Source organism: Cyclopterus lumpus, chromosome 21 (assembly GCF_009769545.1).
Source record: "Cyclopterus lumpus isolate fCycLum1 chromosome 21, fCycLum1.pri, whole genome shotgun sequence".
In the NCBI taxonomy this organism is placed as follows: domain Eukaryota; kingdom Metazoa; phylum Chordata; class Actinopteri; order Perciformes; family Cyclopteridae; genus Cyclopterus; species Cyclopterus lumpus.
Genome location: NC_046986.1, coordinates 21,634,314 through 21,655,663, shown reverse-complemented (window position 1 = coordinate 21,655,663; position 21,350 = coordinate 21,634,314). Strand labels below are relative to the sequence as shown.

The 21,350-nt window shown below is 43.4% G+C and overlaps 1 protein-coding gene across 3 annotated transcripts in view; it reads right to left on the bottom strand.

Annotated features, from left to right (window-relative positions):
• Positions 1–16,244, bottom strand: part of nalcn (sodium leak channel, non-selective) — a 61,729-nt gene extending 45,485 nt beyond the window's left edge. The window contains exons 1-10 of one of the 3 annotated variants that reach the window (XM_034561525.1): positions 16,203–16,244; positions 15,329–15,469; positions 15,038–15,220; positions 13,192–13,275; positions 12,917–13,056; positions 12,693–12,821; positions 9,492–9,643; positions 7,966–8,108; positions 7,525–7,629; positions 4,492–4,578 (exon numbers count right to left, since the gene is read on the bottom strand). In XM_034561525.1, coding sequence (XP_034417416.1) covers positions 4,492–4,578; positions 7,525–7,629; positions 7,966–8,108; positions 9,492–9,643; positions 12,693–12,821; positions 12,917–13,056; positions 13,192–13,275; positions 15,038–15,220; positions 15,329–15,469; positions 16,203–16,244 — 1,206 coding nt within the window. Of the gene's footprint in view, positions 1–4,491; positions 4,579–7,524; positions 7,630–7,965; positions 8,109–9,491; positions 9,644–12,692; positions 12,822–12,916; positions 13,057–13,191; positions 13,276–15,037; positions 15,221–15,328; positions 15,470–16,202 lie in introns of those variants that run through there. The other 2 variants (XM_034561526.1, XM_034561527.1) reach the window with 2 other exon arrangements.
• Positions 16,245–21,350: the final 5,106 nt, after the last annotated feature.

The window sequence follows — 21,350 nt, the reverse complement described above, 5'->3', positions numbered from 1 at the left end:
ATGTGCGCTGCCTGTCTTCACTCTAACCCGTCTACTCAGCGATAGCACTGCTCCCTCCTGGTGCGGGTGAAAAAGCAATGAAATAAGGTGTTTGGCGAGGCTTATGGGAGAAAAAGAGCAGGGGGGGGGATATACATAAATTGTTGAAAATGAAAGCGATATGACGGTCCTTTCCTCCTCCTTCGATAAAACGTGGAAGAACAAAAAGGAATGCTGTGTACTATACAGTATATATATATATATATATATATATATATATATATATATATATATATATATATATATATATTTATTGATTCATTCATTCTTTCTAATTCGCCATCAGGAGGCGACTCCTCCGGATGCAAAAATAAGTCAGGTTGTATAAAAGTCTATATAAAATGACTCTACTTCTCTCTTGAGTTATACTCTGATTAAACATTGTAAACATGAGTTTATGGTCTCAATCTCTAGTTTCAAGTCTTCTTCAATACAACATGATGGTCCATGTAAAGTCAAATAATAATAATAATCCATTTAATTTATATAGTGCTTTTCAAGATACTCAAAGACACTTTACATTATACACCGTAGACACAGCTACGGGGAGCAATGCAGGGTTAAGTGTCTTGCTCAAGGAGCACATCGACTAGGGCGGGGATTGAACTGCCAACCCCTTGATTGAAAGACGGGCATGCTAACCACTGACCCATAGTCGCCCCACAAATAAACAGAGCAAAGTGTGCATGAGGGCGGGGCTACCATGAGATTGACTGGCGTTGTCTGTCTGCTGTCAACATTAAGCATCACTGCTTGTGGTATCTCCCTCAGCAACACGCTGGTTACGCGGCAGCCCGGTCCTCTCTCGGAAGAGGCCGTTGTGGTTTCCTTTGAACAGCCGGGTTAGAGCTTGCGGTTTCCCAAAACCATCAGAAAAAAAAAAATCTAAAACATTTTCCCCGAGGACTTTGAAGGATGGCTTGAGATGCCATGAATTGCTGTCAGTGCATGACAACTGAACACAACGGATTGACTTCAGAAATGAAGCACGGCACGCCGCATGTCAGAGTCGCTCTCTCAGTACTCTTCAACGTTCACACTACTTGATTATTATGATTATTATGACACGTCGTAAGCTTGGGGAGGCACGAATTGGAACAAAAAAACGTCAAAATCTGGATTTAAGAGTCAAACATTCATCGTCTGTAAACTTTAAAAAGGTGGCTGTTAAACTCGCTGGAATATTTGTGTGGATTCCAATCATGTTCAATGACGAAAAAAAAAACGTTTAAACATTCACGGAAACTTTTTGCAGCACAATCTGGTACTCTGCTGCCCATCTGTCTGTTCATTCTGTTCCAAACACTCACATTTGTACCAAAGTACTCAAATATATCACTACACAACATACTACTTGTATTTGGAGCTGCTCCTGCTTGCAGGGAACTAGGGCTGCAACTAACGATTATTTTAATAATCGATTAATCTGTCGATTATTTGTTCGATTAATCGATGAATCGGATAAAAAAAACAAAAAAGCATTAATTTCCAACCCTTTATTCAACAGAACTGTGCCAGAAAATGCACAGGTAACAGGTACCTGTAAATTCAGGACTATAGAGCGCACCTGCTAATTTTTAAAAAGAAAAAAGAAATTGTACATAAATAAGGGGGCGTGGCTTGTCTCCGTGGCTTATCTGGGGTAAAAACAGTTATTTCCGCCGTTCACCACGGCATAAATAACCACTAGTTCTGCTTTATACTTGTTGTGGACATCCCATAAACGTCGGAACATCTAACGCCCTGGTGTTTGGGTTCATAACATCATCCGTAGGCTCACACAGCTCGGGGAGTTTCACCGACTCCGTCTCGATAACTTCCGTTTCCAGCGCTGCCGGAGCAGCAGCAGCATGCAGGCCGGCAGGAAGGGGGTGTGGCTTGTCTCCGTAAAAAAAATGGAAATAACCGTTAGTTCTCGGACAACGTTACGGGTCTCTCCGATGGTCTTTGCTCTACCGGCTTTTTTTTTTTGCTCGGCTCCGCGCTCAACTAAACTTTTTTTTTCTCCGCGTCTTATTGGGTGACGTAATAACACAACAACAAATCGATAATGCAATTCGTTGCCAACTATTTTAATAATTGATTTTAATCGATTCGTTGTTGGAGCCCTACAGGGAACCCTCGTCATCAAACACAAGGACATAGCACATTTTTGAATCCTTGGAATCCATTGCAACTTTCAATTTACCTTGGCAAACATTTAAGCCTCTAGACTCTCGCGAGAGGGTGAGTGCTTAATGTTGAGACTGAATAAAGTCTACAATGCAGACTATCACTTGCAGGAAATTATCCACTTGTAATGGATGGGGAGAGTTGGGTTTAAAAGAGGGGTTACAGTTGTCGAGCAGCACTGCATGCAGAGTTTAGAACTGCCATCCATCATTTACCCAAGGCATTGTACGTCTTCCTCCATCAATTAATGTCGATATTAATTTTGTTGTGGACGATGAAGAATAGCAGTAGGATTAACAATTGAATAGATTATCTACATAATTAATGCATCATGAGAGAAAATAATGAGGAAATTAATCTTCCTTATAGATTTCTGGCATCACTGGAGAGCTATTGCTACAAAAGTCTTGGCGTGGCTGTGGCTATGATGTCTCGGTGCTTGACTACAAGGTCTACAGAGCCCCCCCCCCCCCAATACAAAGACCTCTTCTTTTCAATTTTGGAGATCCATACCTCTCTCCAAGTCTGTGACCTTGCATCACAGGCAGACATTACCATAAATGGTGTTCCACGATGAAATATGCTCTCCTGGTATAAATATGAAGACAGAATGATACGATCATTACGTCTCTCTACATTTCTCTCTTTTCTGCAGTGCTTTTTATGCACCAGGCTCTCTTTGACAGGAGGCCATCCATCACACATTCTGGGCCGTGGCTCCGTAGCCCAAACTCCATGTGATGAGGCGTGAGTGGCTCTGCTCTCTGACCAGCTGAGACGTAACTCAATCCGTCTCACAGGTCGTTGGCCCCACCGAGTCTGTGTCCTTAATCCGACCTAATGTAACGACTAGGAACTCTCCTTTTAAGTGAATTTTGGAGGTCCCCTGACCCCTGTGGACGAAAGCGGTAGTGTTCCCGAGCACCAGACTTAGAAAAACCTCTCATTTAACTGGAGCAAGGGGTCTGACAGTCCTGATTCTGGTTCTCCCATGTCTCCCCTTCCAGCGGGCCCAGAAGTACGGCTTGGGCTTCCAGCAGCATGGTGTCAGGGGTTTGGTCCCAGTGCTCCTGGCCGGAGGAGCGAGGCGAAGCTCTGCTCCCGGCCGGAGGAGGAGACTGCCTCAGTGTGGGTGTATCGCTACAGGTGCCAGTAAGAAGTATAGTTTGAATCGTAACCTGTGAGTTCAAAGGCCAAAAGGTACAGAAGTGTGTAGCGAGATGATGTCAAAAGTGAAGGCAGTTTAAACTTTTTTGCCAGACTGCCCCTCATTGCTATTCTTTCACGGGGGGTGTCTTGTTGAAAGCAGCAGTCTCATCGACAGGGAAGTTTGGACTTTTTGACGCTCTTTTGTCAGCCCGAACGTGGCCCCAATGACTCCCTCTGTCAATCCGTTAACCGTTTCATTTTCAGAAGCAGCCTTCTTCTTGTCGACACGGGGCGACTTTGGTTTGAGCGAATGAGGCCACTGAAGCAGCCTTTGGGTGCTCCTTGGAACGGAGCACGGGGCTCAGAAGGAAGTCAGCCGTGTTTATCCCTCCGGTTTTCTAGATCTTCCCTCCAACTGATGATGAGGCCCTGGGGTGTGTGCTGCTTTATATACTGCATATTTCACATTCTTCCTTTTTCTCGTTCCTTCCCTTCTTCCCTTTCTAGATTCCTATTTGTGCCCTCGTCCTCGCTACGTTTTGTGTGCTTCGAGCTCATCTCCGGGAACAGCGCTTTCACCACGAGGGGTTTGTTGACAGCGCTCCTCTCCGTCTCATAGCCCGTACACGCTGTCGGCAGTATCTCACAGCGAGGGCCCAGCCTTTTTTCACAGCGCAGCGCTATCAACAGTGGGCCAGCTGCGAGCAGCGCCCGCTGCTTTCAGCTTATCTTTAAAGCCCAACCATTTGGATCACACCGGCCGCAAGGCGGCGGCGTCCATCGCGTAGACGTCATTTTAAAAACGGATCTGTCGCTGGAGCGACATCATTAGCGGAGCTGCACACATCAAACATGAGCCTCCGCTCATTTAAAATCCCATCATTTAGCCGCTTGACGTGGCCACTGAAGGCACAGACAAACGTGGGAGACAATGAGGTGGTGCGGCACACAAACTATAGAAAAAATAATAGAAACTTCAGCACACACAAGGTCCGATTTTAGAGTTCAGGTGAGTTTAAAATCATGTATGTTTAGGCGGCACCTTCAACGTGAGCCGATTAAAGCGTGTGTGAATCACTTTACACCGGCAGCAGCAATAGCAGCAGCATATTAATTATGCGGTGTGTTTACCTGGAGGCAGGCGGGCGCTCGGCCATGTGGTTTGTTGACGTCCACAGCTACGAGCTGCCACCCCCCGGCGGAGTCTTCGTGGAACATCTGTGTGGCACAAGGACAGCACATGAGGGACAGAAACATGCACAAACCCCGCCAAAAGACAGCACACCATTCACAGGACAGGCCAAAACTCAAAACGCACACATCTACCCCTTTGGCTACATCTTCAGAAAACATCTGTGGCCACCAAAAAAAAAAGAAAAAGCACACACACACACACACACACACACACACACACACACACACACACACACACACACACACACACACACACACACACACACACACACACACACACACACACACACACACACACACACACACACACACACACACACACACACACACACACACACACACACACACACACACACACACACACACACACACACACACACACACACACACACACACACACACACACACACACACACACACACACACACACACACACACACACACACACACACACACACACACACACACACACACACACGCAGCATGACAGAGCTAGGAAATACAGTATGTAGGGCTCAGGACCGAACAGCAGAGATAAAAACAAGCCAGTATCACAGCGGAGACTGTCAAACTCACAAGACAGCTGGCTCACTCGCGTACATCATTCTCCTTGAAGATGAATTCCACATCTGAGCAATAAGCACTAACTGGAATCAAAATGCTGCGTCATCCACCTCATACGCTGTTAACGTTCAGCTAATTGCCTAACAGCCGTCAGGACTGAATCTTCTCAGCCGTATAACACAATGAGAACAGGTCTCCGCACCGCTGTGCTAGTGGCTCAGTGAGAGTGGTGCCATGAGCTGAATGCTCACGTCGGCACATTAACGCGCTCAAAATGACAAGTTTCCCATCCTCACCATCTTTGTTCAGTATGTTAACATTGCCACAATGTATAGCTTTTATCCTCTTGCATTTAGTTCCACATGGAAAAGAGAATATATTCTGCAACCTTGATGCCAAACAAAGCGGGTCGATTAATTAAATTAAACTTCAGACGAGCCAAATTAGACTTCAATGTAATTCAACTTCAGCCCTTAATTACAGCTACATTCGTGACAAGATGGGACAAAGAAACCTGATCCTGTGGAACAAACGTGGATGCATCCATTGTTATTTCATAAACAGATTACAGCCTAATCTCTATTATAAAACCCAATAATCTGGTGAGAGTAGAGGAAAATCAAGGTTGTGGCATGGGTTGCGTCTCCACCAGCCTTCCTCTCTCGGGAGCATGAGGATGGAGCATATTGTTTCTCTGTGATTGACAGTTAAGTGTTATGCCACAGCTAATGAGTCCCCCCCTCTAAGATAAAGATTGGGGCATGACGATGCGATTACAATTAATGTGGATAATGGGAAAAAAGGCTAATTGTTTTCAAGGTCGTGGCGGTATAAACACGCCAGTGGCACCAGCCGGTTTGCCATCGTGATCGAAGAACAGAGGTTCTAGTGTCGTGACTTCCCAAGATGCATCATTTTTAATAAATAACAAATTTATTGTATTTTTTATTGTCGATTGTCTAATAGGGATTTGGAATCTGAACAAATCCAATCCAACAATTGGATTGGTCTAATTTGAACCCACAATATTCATTATTTATTGTAACGTTTTAATTAGCTGCTGCCCTAACACCTTATGTAGTGTTCTATATTTTGTCAATTCAGCTCTGATCTTCTGCCTCTTCATCTTCAGTTGTGGGTTGTAATGTAATCATAAAGCTTACCTTTTACAAAACAATTCCTCCCACTCTCTTGATTTCTCCTGCTTCAAACCCACCGCCCAACGCTCTTTGTCAACCCATATTAGACGCTGTAAGCGTGGAGGAGCCAATCAAGTGCCTGTTGTGTCAAGAAAGAGCATAAATAAGCATTAATCAGGACCCTAATCACGCCGGAAAGGAGATGTGTAAGAAGACAGATAAATGTTCTGAATTATGGGAGAAATCTACAGGGATATATAGAATTCAGCCCCCAAAAAAATGTAAAACATATATTATCATCATTGCTTTTTCCTCACATAAATCACTTCTTTACGACCTTGAATGTATTTTAAGGCCATGACGTCTGTCAGTATTCCCTATTATCTCTCTTTAGTGTATATTCATTTATGGCCTGTGACAAGTACTTTGCTTTTCAACATTCACATCTGACCAAATCAAATAGTCTCTTACGTAAACTCGCTTAGTGGTTCACGTTGATTTATTAACATTTGCAATCTTAGCGATCTTGTTGTATCAAACTATTTGGGAGTGGCTTTTTTCTGTTTTAATTAAATAGCAACAGAGGAGAAACGACAGGAAATGAGGGAGAAAGATGCAACAAAGATCTCCGGTCTGATCCAAACCAGGTATATTGCGGTTCATGGTATTTGAAATCATGCAGACAAACTAATGCAAAGTCGTTTTTTAAGTAACTAAATCACCACTGCTACAAAAGTGGATTATATGAGGCTGAATGAGGCTGGGCAAAATAAGGCTAAGCCAGGTAGCCCAGATGTTCTTGTCCACAGCTACAGCCTATAGGAAGTCCTGGGTCTTCTTCCAGTTTGGCATGCCCAGAATACCTCAAAGGGTTGGATCTCAGAAGCATCATGAAGCGTCCTGAACAGATGCCCAATACTACCCAAGAGGTTAACACCAAGGAGAAGCAATTCTTCTCCAAGCTCTTTCTGGAGGCCCAACCTCCCTACCAAGACACACAAGAGTACCTGTGACAAAAAACAATTCCAGCCACTTGCATCCTTGATCACATGGATTCACTCACCCTCCCAAACTGGGCCATTGGAACATACACTGGCTGGTAAATTTAGAGCTTACCCTTCAGGATCAGGTCTCTCTGAATGGACAGTTAGTTTTTTTACGCACTCTGTCCCAAGATGACTAGCTTCAAAGAAAGCCGTAGCTGACGGAAATGTGTAGAATCAGGTCGGATTAAGGAGCCACGTAAAGTCAAGTGTGACAGTTGTACCTGTGTTGTAGCGGTGGAGGTGGTACTGCTCCTTGAACCCCACATCTGCTGAAATTGCACTCTTATCTCGGCAAATGTCTCGATGATGACTGCAATGAACACGTTCTGTGAAGGGGAGAGACAGAGCGGGAGTGTAACCGAGGCGGTGAGAGAGAAAGCGGCTGTTTGTGGCGATTAAAAATAAAAATGGCAAAAGGGCAGGTCCGTCTCTTGACTTCCCTTAACCATCTGTGGTGGTACATTCCTTCTCTCATTAGCCCGAGAGCATTCTAATAACAGGGGGAAATGGTCGGGTCTAAAAAAGGTGAAAGATTACGTTATGTCCATTAACCGAAACCTTTTGGAGTTCAGCACTCCCGTGCTGCCGCACCACGGGAGCCGAAAGCATTGTGAAAAGTGCAGTAGGGAGAGAGAGAGAGAGAGAGAGAGACTGGCTCTAACCTTGACAAGCCATGCCAAGAAGAAAATGAGAGTTATGAAGTAGAAGTACGAGCGCCAGCGAGGGAAACTGTCGATGGCTCTGTACATGAGGAACACCCAACCCTCCTGTGACGCCGCCTCGTACACGGTAAAGATGCTCGTACCTGAAACAGAGGCAGACAGGAGAGGCGGAGAGGTACACCGTCAGATGAAAAGCAGAGATCCGTATTGAGACAAGTGTCAGTGTCGGCCTTTTTGCTCAACGCGGTGATGGATGTCTGCGAGCTTCGCGCCAATTATCATGGCTCCCTTCAAAATAAGCCTTTCCAAAAAAAAGACAATACCTTGAGTTTCTATATCATTCTATATCATTACGACAGCCCGTCGGTATCCGCCCTTCTTTATGATCACAAGACTTTAAATTTCTAACTCGAGAGACGCGGGCTCATTAACCCGATGAGATTATCTTTAAACGCACGTCTTTTGTCAGCGTCGGCACCCCATCTTGTCAGATGTCGCTTATTAAAGTAAATTCTGTGAGTTACATTTTCTCTCTGTCTATGGAGTCTGGTAGCTTTGAGGTGAGCGCTTAACTTCTGTGTCTGTTCACGTCAACTCGACAAATGAAGGCTTTAGTTCCACCAAACCACAGCTGGTGATGGTTGGGACAGCGTCAGCACTAACAAAGAGGGATTTTGATTAGTTGTATTTGTTGTTTCTGTCGAGTCTGACTGAAGGGCGTCTCCATGATCAGCCAGGTAAAATGACTCAACGGAGTCTGGTGGCTTTGAGTAGAGCATAATTATTGTATACGTTAAGGATTTTAAGGATTGTTCAAATCACTTCAACGTGCGTCATAGAGCATTACCCAACCAGGTGTCAAGTTTCCATCACTGACGGAGATGGAGTCCATAACTACCCGTGACTACTGCAGTCATTTGTGACGGGATTAAATGCCGATTGTAACATTTCCCACGAAAGACAAAGTTCTGATGTTAGTGGTTGTTATTGGGGATTTTTTGTGTGTCTTTATGAACAATTTATTCCCTCTGCATGGGTGTAAATAAAAAAATTGTACATCTGTATCCTCAATAAACTCTTTTAGGAGGTGAGAACCTTTCCTATGAATATGACCGCACGTAATAATAAAATCAGGGTTTTTATACGGGGCACTTAGGCGCCACAGTAAAAGCTACATTAATATTTATAAAGTGTGTTGATATACCAAGACGTTTCCGGCTGTAAACTGCCCTGACTGCGCCACGTTGCAGCTTATACTGTCTGAATCAAGGTGGCGTTTACTGTGAAGCTCTCCCTCTCCTTCACGGCCATCTAAAGATTAGTGCCGCTGCACTGTGCACAGCGACACTGGAACTGAGCGCCGCTCAGCTGATGAGTGCCGCATTGGCACTGCCTCACACCGGTAGCCGGTACGTGCCGCTCTTCAGTTATCACTTCCTCACACCGGGGTCATTTCTTCCCCTTATAGGACAGTTATGCGCGCGCATGTTCGGATGCATTAAACGTGTTAAGTGTGCAGCTCATACCTAGTTCATTGAAACCACTGTAGCCAAGCTCCTGTCGGCTGAGGCCCAGCTCCTCCAGGTCCATGCATTTGAAGCCATGAGGGCACTGGTAGCCCTCCCCATCAGGGGAACAATGGGTGTCTGGGATGGCCAAGCTGTTCCATGTCACATTACTGACCAAAGAGATGAACAAATCAAAAACAAATAGCTACAAGTATCAATTGTGAGCTGTATCATTAAGATTTGACAGTGATAATGTGTTCTATAATGAAATCAGGGAGTTTATGGCAAAAGTCAAATATTTATGGCTAGCTACACATTTAAAATAAGCACGAGAAACACACATACGACACACACACGATTACACAGATGATTGCACACAAACTGCCCCCTTCTCCCCCTCTTTTAGCCACAGGTGGTGTTCATCGGAGCTGCTTAATTCCTCTAATGAAAATGAATGCCTTCAAATTGGCTGCCCAGACATTCGTCCAAATTGTTTATTAAGGGTTACAGGATCAGAAAGGATAATTTATTGCGCTATCACAAAGGGCAATCAGAGGCACGGTGATGAATCCGATAGAGCTTATTACGCCGGGGCGGAATGATACCTCTGTATCTTATCAAATGAACCACGACAAAGAGGAGATGAATGAAGCCTCGGATGAGAGACCAAATGTCCAGCATAAACGCAACATTAATAATTCGGTGAATCAAATATTTAAAAAAACTGAGTTTGTGATAATAGATTATTTGGGGTGGGGGGAAGGGGGGTTTCTGATTGAACTTAAATTAATTTATAATGCTTTTGCATAATTGGAAAATGCGAGGTCCCGTCAACAAGCTCCGCCCACCTCAGCTAGCAACTAACTACCACTGCATCGGTGAGTTTAGCATGAGATGTGCTAACATCACACTCTTCCTACATTCTCCACACAATTTGAAAACAAATGTTTAAAAATGTCCATTTCTTCCCCTCTTTTTTTAATTTTTAATAAAAACAGCAATTGCCGAGTTCTGAACAAAACCCCGCACGTTATTCATTCCGTGGAGTTAAATAACGTCGAGGTCAAATCGCAGAAGTCCTGACATCGACAAAAGGGGACCCCACTCTGGTCACAAATCAAAAACCCTTTCATCTAACATCCATATATTCGCACAGCGGCAAACAAATTGATGTTGCTAGAGGGACGTCAGAGCTCTGTGACTATGACAACGGCGTGTGCCATCTTTTCCTGCTACTAATGACGGTCAATGCCCGCCGTGTCCCTCGGGGCGCACGCCATGTGTAGAAAGGGAGATAGACGGGTAGCCGTTAAGCAGGAATGAGCTTAATGCATAAAGGCTGGGCAATGTAGGAATTTGTTAATTATCACAATGAGCGTCAACTCTGCCTGCAGCCCCCCCCCCCCCCCCCCCCCCCCTGTCTTTTGTCACCACGGGGATTCCTACTCTCTGTATTATGCCATCATCCTCAAGCCGATGGTTAAAATCAGAACCCTCACAAAAGGTGTTTAAATGCTGAGCGGTTTGGCACAGCGGTCTGCACACACCGTCACCCCTCCCCGATCTGAGCGCATCCCCCCCGGTGCCGACACCCAGGGGTTTCTACACAACCTTCGTTACAATGCTGGTGATTTCTCTTTAATTAGAATGTGATAATGACACTTAAAGAGTAGGGTAGTTACATTTAGGTTCATTGAATATTTTCTGAAAGGAGCCATTTTTTTGAATATTCTGAAGGAGCATGACTTTATTTTGTTGTTGCGCTTCCTGCTGCACTAATGTGCTGAACACCGATGTTTAAAGTGAACAGGGTCTTCTAGTAATGAGCTCCTGCCTATGTACCTTCTAAATTACTATAATTAATAACGCTATTGGATATGGAAAGAAGGTGCTGCTCCACTTAAAGAGGAACACATTTAATGTGTAAGGCTGCTGCTTAGACGGTCACACCAAATGAATTACTAAAGACCAGATGCCGTCGGGATCTGAGACTCAGCCCAGTAGGTGACTACCTACAGTACTGACTGATCCGATTCATGAGAGCGGGATGCCCAGTAATGCGTGAAAAGAGGACAGTTTTGATTTACCAAACTTCACACACACTTTATTTTTAATTGTTTTAGTTATTTGTTCAGGTCCCACCGCCCCAACAAAATGGTAACAAAATGAATATTTATTCCATCCTTTTTTAAATAATAGAATAAAGAAAATTGCAATCACTTTCAAGTAAACCAGGTGGCTTATTGTGGCTGCAATTAACCTGTTTTGCACTGAATATCTTTTCAAGATAACAATAAAGTGCACTAAACAAAAAACTAATTTGGCAATAAAGAGTTTTACTGAGTTTTACACTGCATATTTTTTTCAAACAACAATAACGTGCAACCTTTCCAAAACGAGTGCAGATATTTATGAGCCATCAAGTGTTATTAGTATTAGTGGCTGCAATGAGCCTGCTAGCCACTACAAATCTGCCGTAACGTAAACATTTACACGAAGGTACAGGCTTTTCACCGTGTATTTATTAATAAAGTAGTTTTATGTCTGTGTACTTTGTACTTGGGAAGTTCTCAATAAAGGTCTTTCTGCATTTCCCCCTGCGCCCCACCTGTAATACCATGGCGCCCCACTAGAGGGGCGTGCCCCACAGTTTGAGAACCCCTGATCTAGATTGTGCAGACCCCCTGCAGTGTTTCACTCAGACAGACCATAAAACAAGCTACCACCTCTGCAAACCAGAAAATCACAATATTAACTTGCGAGTACAGGAAGAACTATTTAGTTTTTTTGTTCAGTCACTGTATTCATAGGCTGTTTATGAGATGATCAAATATGCTTGCCAGCTATTACAGCCCTTTAGCGCATGGATTTAATGTCTAGCTGGATGCATTCAGGCTCATGTACGTGTGTACCAATGGGGTTCCGCTTGGATGTTTTTTGCACTTAGTGTTGGCTCTCCTCAATAAACTGTAATAAGAAAAAGACACCCGGGGTACAGCGTGTATCTCCTAGCTCCCTAAAACGACTTCATTAACCATTATTGCTTGAGAAAAACAGTTTTCAGTAGAAACAGAAAATGCTTTGCCTCCAATAAAGCCGGCCTCCGTCAAGGTATTTAAAAGGTGCTGAGTAAAAGGATGACCATGTAGTACTTAAAACAAGTTATAAAGAGTGTCAACGAACAACAAAAAGGCACCCGGACTCAAACTTGGTTCCTACCCTTTCTGCGTGTCGTTCGTGACGCAGTGGTGGTTGAACGTCCCGAACATTTGAACGCCCAGGATTCCGTAGAGCAGGAGAAAAAACAGCAGGAAGATGGAGACGCTCCAGATCTGTTCCCCGGATCGCCTGAAAAAGCCAAGAAAAAAAAAAAAAGGCATGTTTAGTTTTTACATGGGCCCGTAGTGAAGGGAGGAGCAATGCCCGTGACGGTGTTTTTCTACTTCAGTATGTTGGTGATGCGGGAGCGGGGGAGCTCGAAGCGGAAGTAGATCCGGAAGGCCCGGATCATAATGAGCGCTCGGGGGATCCTCAGCATTCCCCACGGAGACATCTGATCCACCAGATCCGCTATCTCAAACACCTGACACAAAGAGGATTGGATCGTTAACAAGTGACATAAATAAATAAAACCAAGCAACTGCAACGCTGTCCAAGCACTTCCAGGGGTGAAAGGAAAATATTAATGAAACCTGTAATTGTAAATGTTGCAATATACCTGCAGCACCAGGGACACCCAGATGAAAAACACCATGAATCCATCAAACATACACCAGCGATCCTTCACGTAGGAGTTGTCCCCCTGCGCAGAGAGAAGCAGAGGCATCAACACGGAAGAGGAACAGAAAACACAGGAGCCAGAAATTTGAACACAGATTGTATGCATCATCGTTGACCAGAGACTTCACGAAAAGGTGATGCATTACGTTTTAGGGATTTAATACTGCTCAGAGTCATGGCTCTGAAAATGGTTCCCATATCGAGTGGCCATCCGTCACTTTCTGGAAAAATCTGATAAAGTCTTAGGGTGAGAAAGTAACGGCATGGAAATATCCAAAGGAAACAACAAAAAACGGAATCAGAAACCAATGTGCACGTTTCGACAGTCTGACCGCAGTGTTTTTAAACAGCCTTGTATTCGACGTGACAACACAGAAGAATGAAGAGACTGAGATGTCATATATAATGGGCATGCTGAATTTCCAGAGAGAGAGAGAGAGAGAGAGAGAGAGAGAGAGAGAGAGAGAGACAGAGACTTAGGGGGTCAGTCTTCCACAGGAAGAAAGGCTGCAAATAGGAGGCTGTGTGCTGACACTCCACAGATAAGACCATGTTTGATGATTACACACTGACAAAGAACAAAAGTGTGCAATTACCTTAGCATGCTGTGAGGATCATTGTTTATTTATTTATTTTGTTATTTATTTACTTTCATTAACTATCTACAAAATAGGACTTGACTCAATGTCCAACCACCCCCCCCAAAAAAAGTGTATATATATATAAAAATAATTTTACATACACACATACTCTCTCACTTTAAAATACAAATACCTACAGATGATGAATCTACAAATATGACCTGACATGGACAGAAATATTTTACGGACAAAGATGTGTTTTAGCTCTCTTTAAGACAGAAGAAGATGGAATGTTCTGGTTGTCGTGCAGTTTCCCTGCACTGGTGTCCTTCCCTCTGCTTGTTATCCTTGATTTGCCAATTAAGCTGTCCGTACTTTTTATAATAATAATAATAATAATACATCGAAATTATATAGCGCTTTTCAAAACACACAAAGACGCTTTACATAAGGCATAGATAGACATTCAAAACTAAACTAAATAGAAAGACAAAGAGCAAACAAACAAACAAATAAAACATTTATGGCAGTAATTACGGGCCTTTTCATTTGCCAGCTGTCCATTCCTGGATGCTCCTGAAGAACGTTATGGGTCTACCTCGGATATTTCTTTAGTCGCGTTGATTCACCTGAACGTACAGCTCGATGCAACCGCTGAGATTGCGTTTCTAAAAAGCGTGACTGATCTCTCACGCAACACAAAAAGGGCCGACGGTCAGCTGCCAGGTGGCTGCTACCTAATTCTACTCACATTATGCAGAAACTGGCTAAGCGGCTCTGTCAAAACTGAAAACGTGTACTTCAGTGTTCCCATGCTGCCGGTAACGGGACGTTTGCCTCCAATGTGTTCTGGCGATATGCACATAAACTGTGCCATTTTAGCATGAAAAGATCCAATAATCATTCCAATACTCCACAACCTTTCCGATAGGTTTCATCCAAATTCTTCTTTTTTTCCCCCTTTTTTAGATATCTTAATAACACCAAAATGGAAGAAAAGAATGAAAGACTATAAACTAAATGTAGTATTTGTTTGCTAAAATGTCCATGTCACAATGAAACTGCATTTTCCCTCTTTAGTTTGATGTTTCCTTTTTGGGCATTTGTAGTTCAATATCTCAGTGTTGTGGAATAAAAACATATTTAAATCCCGTTAACTTGATTTTAGGCAACGTGACCGAGCGACTCTCCTTCGGCAGCTACCTTGATGATCCCTCGGATGTGCATCTTGGCGATCATCTCGGCGGTGTAGAGGAACATGAGCAGGGTGTCCAGCGTGAAGGTCACGTACTGCAACGGAGGGTAATGCTCGAATGTCTTGGGGGTGTTCATGCACACGGAGATGACGCTGATGATGGCGCAGGCCCGCAGCAGAGTGTGCACCCACTGCGGGAGGAGGACGAGAGTAGAGAAAAAATGGTTACATGCTACGGCGTCCAACTTTTTGGAAAAAACGTTGCCGGCGTGGGAAAGGGAAACGCGTGGCAAACTCACTGGCTTGTTGATCCAGAAGATGTCGGCGCTGTCTGCGAGGGTCTCGTCCGGCCCAAAGTCTGTCATGGGCTGGGCCTCGACCCGTGAGCTCTGTTTCCTCTTCAGCATGCTGGGGCTCGCCGTGCTATACAGAGAGTGGATCTGACAGAGAGAGCGGAGGTGTGGGGGTGGGGGGTGAGACCACGCGGTGAACAACGCGTAATCGCGGAACAGGAGAAACACTCTGGCTGCATCCAAGTCCGGGCAGTGGGGGTGTACCACCTTTTGTAACTCCAAATCAGGTGGAACAGAAATCTAAATTAATGCATTTTAAAAGTGCAGCAAAGAGGCCACTTGGCCGGTCGTATACATGGCCACAATAACTGGAACTGACTTGAAATTTAAAGAAAATACCAGTGCACTTCTTAACATATGGGTAACTGGACAAAGTCCACTGTGGCTTATCCAGCATCTAAATATAACACCAACGTATTAAATAAGCTGCATGCCGATCGTGGCCTCTGGATGTAATTACTGTGAGATGTATTCAGCAGAATAAACTACCCTGACTTGAATTGCCAGAACAGAGGTGTTCTCTTTAAAACCAAACACATGTGTTGCATTGTTGAATGGCCACCGTGATGCACAACATAGCACACATGGAACACAGGACGAGTGTATTCACATAGGAACAGCTCCAGTCACTTACCACTCAGTAGATTAGCTGTGCTGACGTCGTTTATGTTTTTTTTATTTTATTTTTACCCGTGCTTACCATGTTTGTGTGTGTCTTGCGTGCATGTGTGCATGTAGAAAAAAGGAAACGTGTACAGGCCGTTTCAACATAAGAACACAAGAAGAAATGACACTCTGAATGGAGACAAAGCGCACATACCAAAGGGAAAAGTAAAGCTGAAATTGCTCCAGCACTGCACATAACATGCGATCAGGCATACCCTGTAAATAACACACAACAGTTAGTCAACATCATGGCTCATATGGTGTACAGTACACTACCCACATCTACAGTACGCTCAGAGGAGACAGGAATGCCCACCACGTCTGACACCAAGGCATATAATGCGACACACTCAGTGAGTGAGTGAGTGAGTGACTGAGGTGTTGTGGATAGGAGAGAGATGGGGGTGGAGGAGGACCAGGAGGTGGTTGGGGGGGGTGAGGGGGCGACACTCACTGTGAGGCTCCTCATTGGTGCGTTCATCCCCAGGCCAACAGAGGGGTGGAGAAACCAACCAGAGAGACAGACTAGAGGTGCAAAAAGGAGAATGTCCTAAAGGCCTGGAGGTCCTGCGGCAGCGGCCAGTGAATGGGTAGCAGCCATAAGAGCAGTAAAGAGGGGTGAGAGAGCATATTCACAAGTGCTCCGAGGTGCAGCTTCAGCAACACACAGCTATGCAGTCCCACCCGACGTCCATACATATAAAAATAAACTTATTTTCACAATGAAGCCATGCTGAGTGTTTTGCTTGTGGTATGAATATCTGGTAGCTCTGGCCCCAACGCCTCAATACAACGTCTGTGAGGCACCCAGCACAATACATATCTTTCTAGAAACAACACCCTTTTTAATATTCTGGATGCTTTTTTTTTTTAATAGGACCTACTACTTGTAGTGTCAAGGAAAACTGCAAGAAAAGTGGCTTGTCACACCCAGAGTAACAGAGAGCCTATAGCTCACTTCCATTCACCTTCATTATAAAGGGTGTGCATCTTTCAGTATTGTATTATTTTTATATATATATATATATATATATATATATATATATATATATATAAAAAGATTCCCGCTTCAAAATCGATTCTTAACTCTTCTAATTGCAGGATCTAATAAATGTAACATTTAGTCACACTAAACTTGCACAAATAAACCTTTTTTTACTAAAGTTTTAAGTGACTTCAAGTACAAAAAGGTCATGTTATAATAAAAGTTATAGTAAAAAACGCATGCTGTAACAATAATACATTTTGGTATGCTTTTGTTTCGCAGTAACTTTCCATTTAAAAAAAATTATACTGTAAAACTGGTATTTAGTGTGATTCTTTTAAACAAATCACCTGCCCTGCTCCCGTTTATTCCCCTTGCTCTCCTTTGAAAGCACGGCAAAGGATGAAGAGTCAGCTGATCGGTAAAGTTTAAATGAGAAGTTATCTGTATGATACCTCCTCTTGTAACTTAAAAAACTAAGTAAGGTGGCAACTTGACTGGCTGGAGGGCGGAGGGCATCGCCTGAAAGTTTCCAAGTTGCTGGTGGCTATAGTGTGTACGTCATTCACAAGTAAATATCACAACACTAAACGGGTGTTTTCTGTTTTAAAAAATCAGAAGATAGCAAGTACTACTCTGCCCTCTTTGGAGGGGTTACGTCTCCAGTCTGATCTCCAGCACAGACACCCCTATTTATTCTCCTGGGAGTGAGGCAGAAGTCTCAGAGACAGATACCTCAGCGGATGCATCCAAAACTCTCCGCATGGCTCCATTGGAACGGCAGAAATTGCATGTTTTGACTTTTGAGCAAAGCAATTCTTCAAGAAAACAGTGAACTGAAATACAATTCAATGAGAAAAAGAACAACAGATTATCAGTTAAAAGAAAAGATTCAGAAAAGGAACAGGCATCAATTTCCTAAAGCCTTTTGAAAACCTGTCTTGACCTGACTGAAAAGGTTTTTTAAGTGTCAAAACCTGAAATATATATATATATATATATATATATATATATATATATATATATATATATATATATACATACATACATATACATATACATATACACACACACACACACACACACACACACACACACACCTTTCAAAAAGGTACAATCGAAGCACAAGAACAAAAAACACTCGGGAATGCAGCTAGAACAATGTGACTGTATCGGCCCTTGTTTCCTTTTATGCTCCCAACAAGAAAAGAAACTGTCCACATGAACCCCATGTAGTTAGAAGCAATTTCCCAGTGTAATTGCTACACTTAACATATGCAGATGGAGACGTGCAGAAGAGTGAAAACTAAATTACAGGGTCTAAGTGCTATTATGTGGGAGTATAGATGGCAAAGACTACAATTACTTCCCATTTTGAGCGAGGACATGACATGCTCACGGGCAGGATGCGATCACTGGGCATATTAATTGTAACTGTGAGAGCATTTGTTGGGAGTCTGCAAACTTTCTTCGCAGACTCCCAACAAATGTGCACTCCTCGAAAGAGTGAAACTTCGGCGGCAGAACAGTCGGCATCCTGTTTCCATGTCCGTGTTTTGTTTGATTTAAAAGTTGCATCTACCAGTGTTTTATTCACGAACAATGGTTCACATTATCAAGTGTAACGTAGAAAGTGACACGGATTCCCCAATGTATTTTGTGATTCATTTATATTTATAAATGGCTCTCTCCACACAAACATATTGCTTTCAGAATGAAGAAGACACCGGACTACAGTACCCTGGTGAAGTTGAGCGATGTCAGGGGAGGGTAAAAAAAAAACACACTCACAAATACAGTGAAGTTCACACAAGCAGGTTCAACAGTTATGATATAAATGGAACTTAAATCAAATGTATTTTTTATGGAAATATGAAATCCTTATAAATCCATTTATTTGTGGATTCTGATTGCATTAATTTAAACAGAAAATATTTGTGTGCGCATCTGAAATAGATTCGGGAATCTTTTTTTTTTTATGTGGATGTTTTTTACCTTTACAAATAATAATACAACATTCTGTGCAATAAACTATATAATATAATATATTTTTGTGGAGAGTCTTTCATTTATAAATCACAGAATGCATGTGTGAGTCCCTCTGTGTGCATTCATTGATATTGATCTGGTGAATATGAAGCATTTAATAGCTAAAATGCATGAGCGAAAACATTTTCCTTCAGGGAGTTGCCGCTCGATCAATAGAGAGCTAAATTAAATTAGAGATTGAATATTGGGGTTTACCTCCAATCGAGTGACCGGAAACGCAACTCCACAATGAATGCTAAAGTTGCTACGTCTCGAGGAATATGTTTGCAACTTTGTAGGCAACACGTCAAACACAGCAACGGCCTGCTGCATCTGAAAGCGTGAGCTGAAAGATGCCTCGACGCTCCAGAGCTGAGGGGCAGAATCCTCTGTGACCCTTTCACATGACGTCCAGTCATTTGACCCATACAGAATATTCATGAGAGCAGCTTCAGGAGCATCAGTACGTATTGATACGGAGGTATATGAAGTCTGCGCTGACTATTAATAAGAAACAAAACCACCTGATCACTTGCACACAACTGACAGCTTTTTTTTTGGCACAGCCAATGTTCAATGTCATCACTTCATCAGGTAAGTTTCATTTGCATGTTGAAATGCTTTCTCAACAGCATTCTGTCTGCGGGTTCAGGTGTCAGTACTGTTCAGTACGGTTAGTCAGCTAACTCCATGAAGGTTTTCTAAATGAAAATGGAAGAAAACCAAATCAATCAAACCACACCTGGATCATTTCACACATTGCGGCCACAGGATGGCTGACACCTACGTGGCCTCGCAGGCTGCAATGGACCAATGTGAAAACACTTTTTTAGGAGGAAAATTATTCAACTGCCTCGTCAACAAGCTGCCGTGTGGCACGTGACCGGTCTCGCACAATCAGGAAATTGTTCAAATCAGGAAACGCATCTCCGTCCTGGGATGGAGAGCCCAGCGGCCTGACGTCGACCGAGCCAAGGTTACTATGGAAACGAGCGAGAGCTAAAAAAAAAAAAAAAAAGGTGCTACATTTGGGCAACAAAAAAAAACAAAACAAGCTAACCACGGGACGTGTCCTGAACGCAGCAAGCGGGGCACGTGACCGCGCGGACGCCTCACGGTGTAAGCAAACGCGCGGCGGGCTCGTAGCGAGGCCTACTCCGGAGGACGAGGACGTCCTCCACTTCCTGGAGCACCGACGAGCTAGCTAGCGCGCAGCAGCAGCGGCACGTCAGTAGCTTCCCGAAAGCAACAACAGCTGCGTGTCCGGCTATACAGCACGCGGCGAGCGACGCGGCGGGTTATGGAGGAAGCAGAAGAAGAAAAGCACTGAGTCACTTACGAGAGGAGGGTTTCCCTTATCCGCCGTGCCTTGTCCTGTCCATGACATCAGCTGTGGGTTTTTTTTCTTCTCGGTAGCGTTGGGGACTGTGTATGTGGGAGAGTGCGGGAGCGCGCGCCGGTTTTTCAATCACATCAATCCAGGCGCGCCAGCGCATGCAGCGGAGGCGCGCGGCCGTCTCCATGGTAACAGTCGACGGTCCCTCAAGTTGCCTCAGCCACAGCCTCCCAAATACTTTTTGTTTGCCTCAATTGTTTCATTACTGTAATATTTCTATTTCTCCTAATTGCTGGCCCTTATAGCATTATATATTATATTATATAATAATATTATATTATATTATATAAGGCAGGGGTTGCGTAAAAAATAAGAAAATAAATCATATTGGGTGTTAGTCTGGGTGCCGGGACTGTATCGTCAATAATGTCCTGTTCAAGGGTTTGCCGGCTCTCCGCGACGCCGGTCAATGAGCTTACCAAACAAATTTGGTGTTCCAATAATTAGTGCTAAAGGTATTCAAATCAATAAAACAACAAGGGTGCCCAAATGTATGCACCTGCCTACTTTTGTTTAAGTAATTATTGCACACTTTCTGTAAATCCTATAAACTTAATTTCACTTCTTAAATATCACTGTGTTTGTCTGCTATATGATATATTTAATTGAAATTGCTGTTCCGAACAACCAATGATACAATGATACTCCCTCTCGTACCTTATTGCTTAAATATATATATTTAAGCAATAAGGTACGAGAGGCAGGACTGTATCGTCAATAATACAGTATATAGCAATATAATATATATATATATTTAAGCAATAAGGTACAAGAGGCAGGACTGTATTGTCAATAATGTCCTGTTCAAGGGTGTTATTAGGCCCGACGCGTCGTACCTTATTGCTTAAATATATATATATATATATATATATATATATATATATATATATATA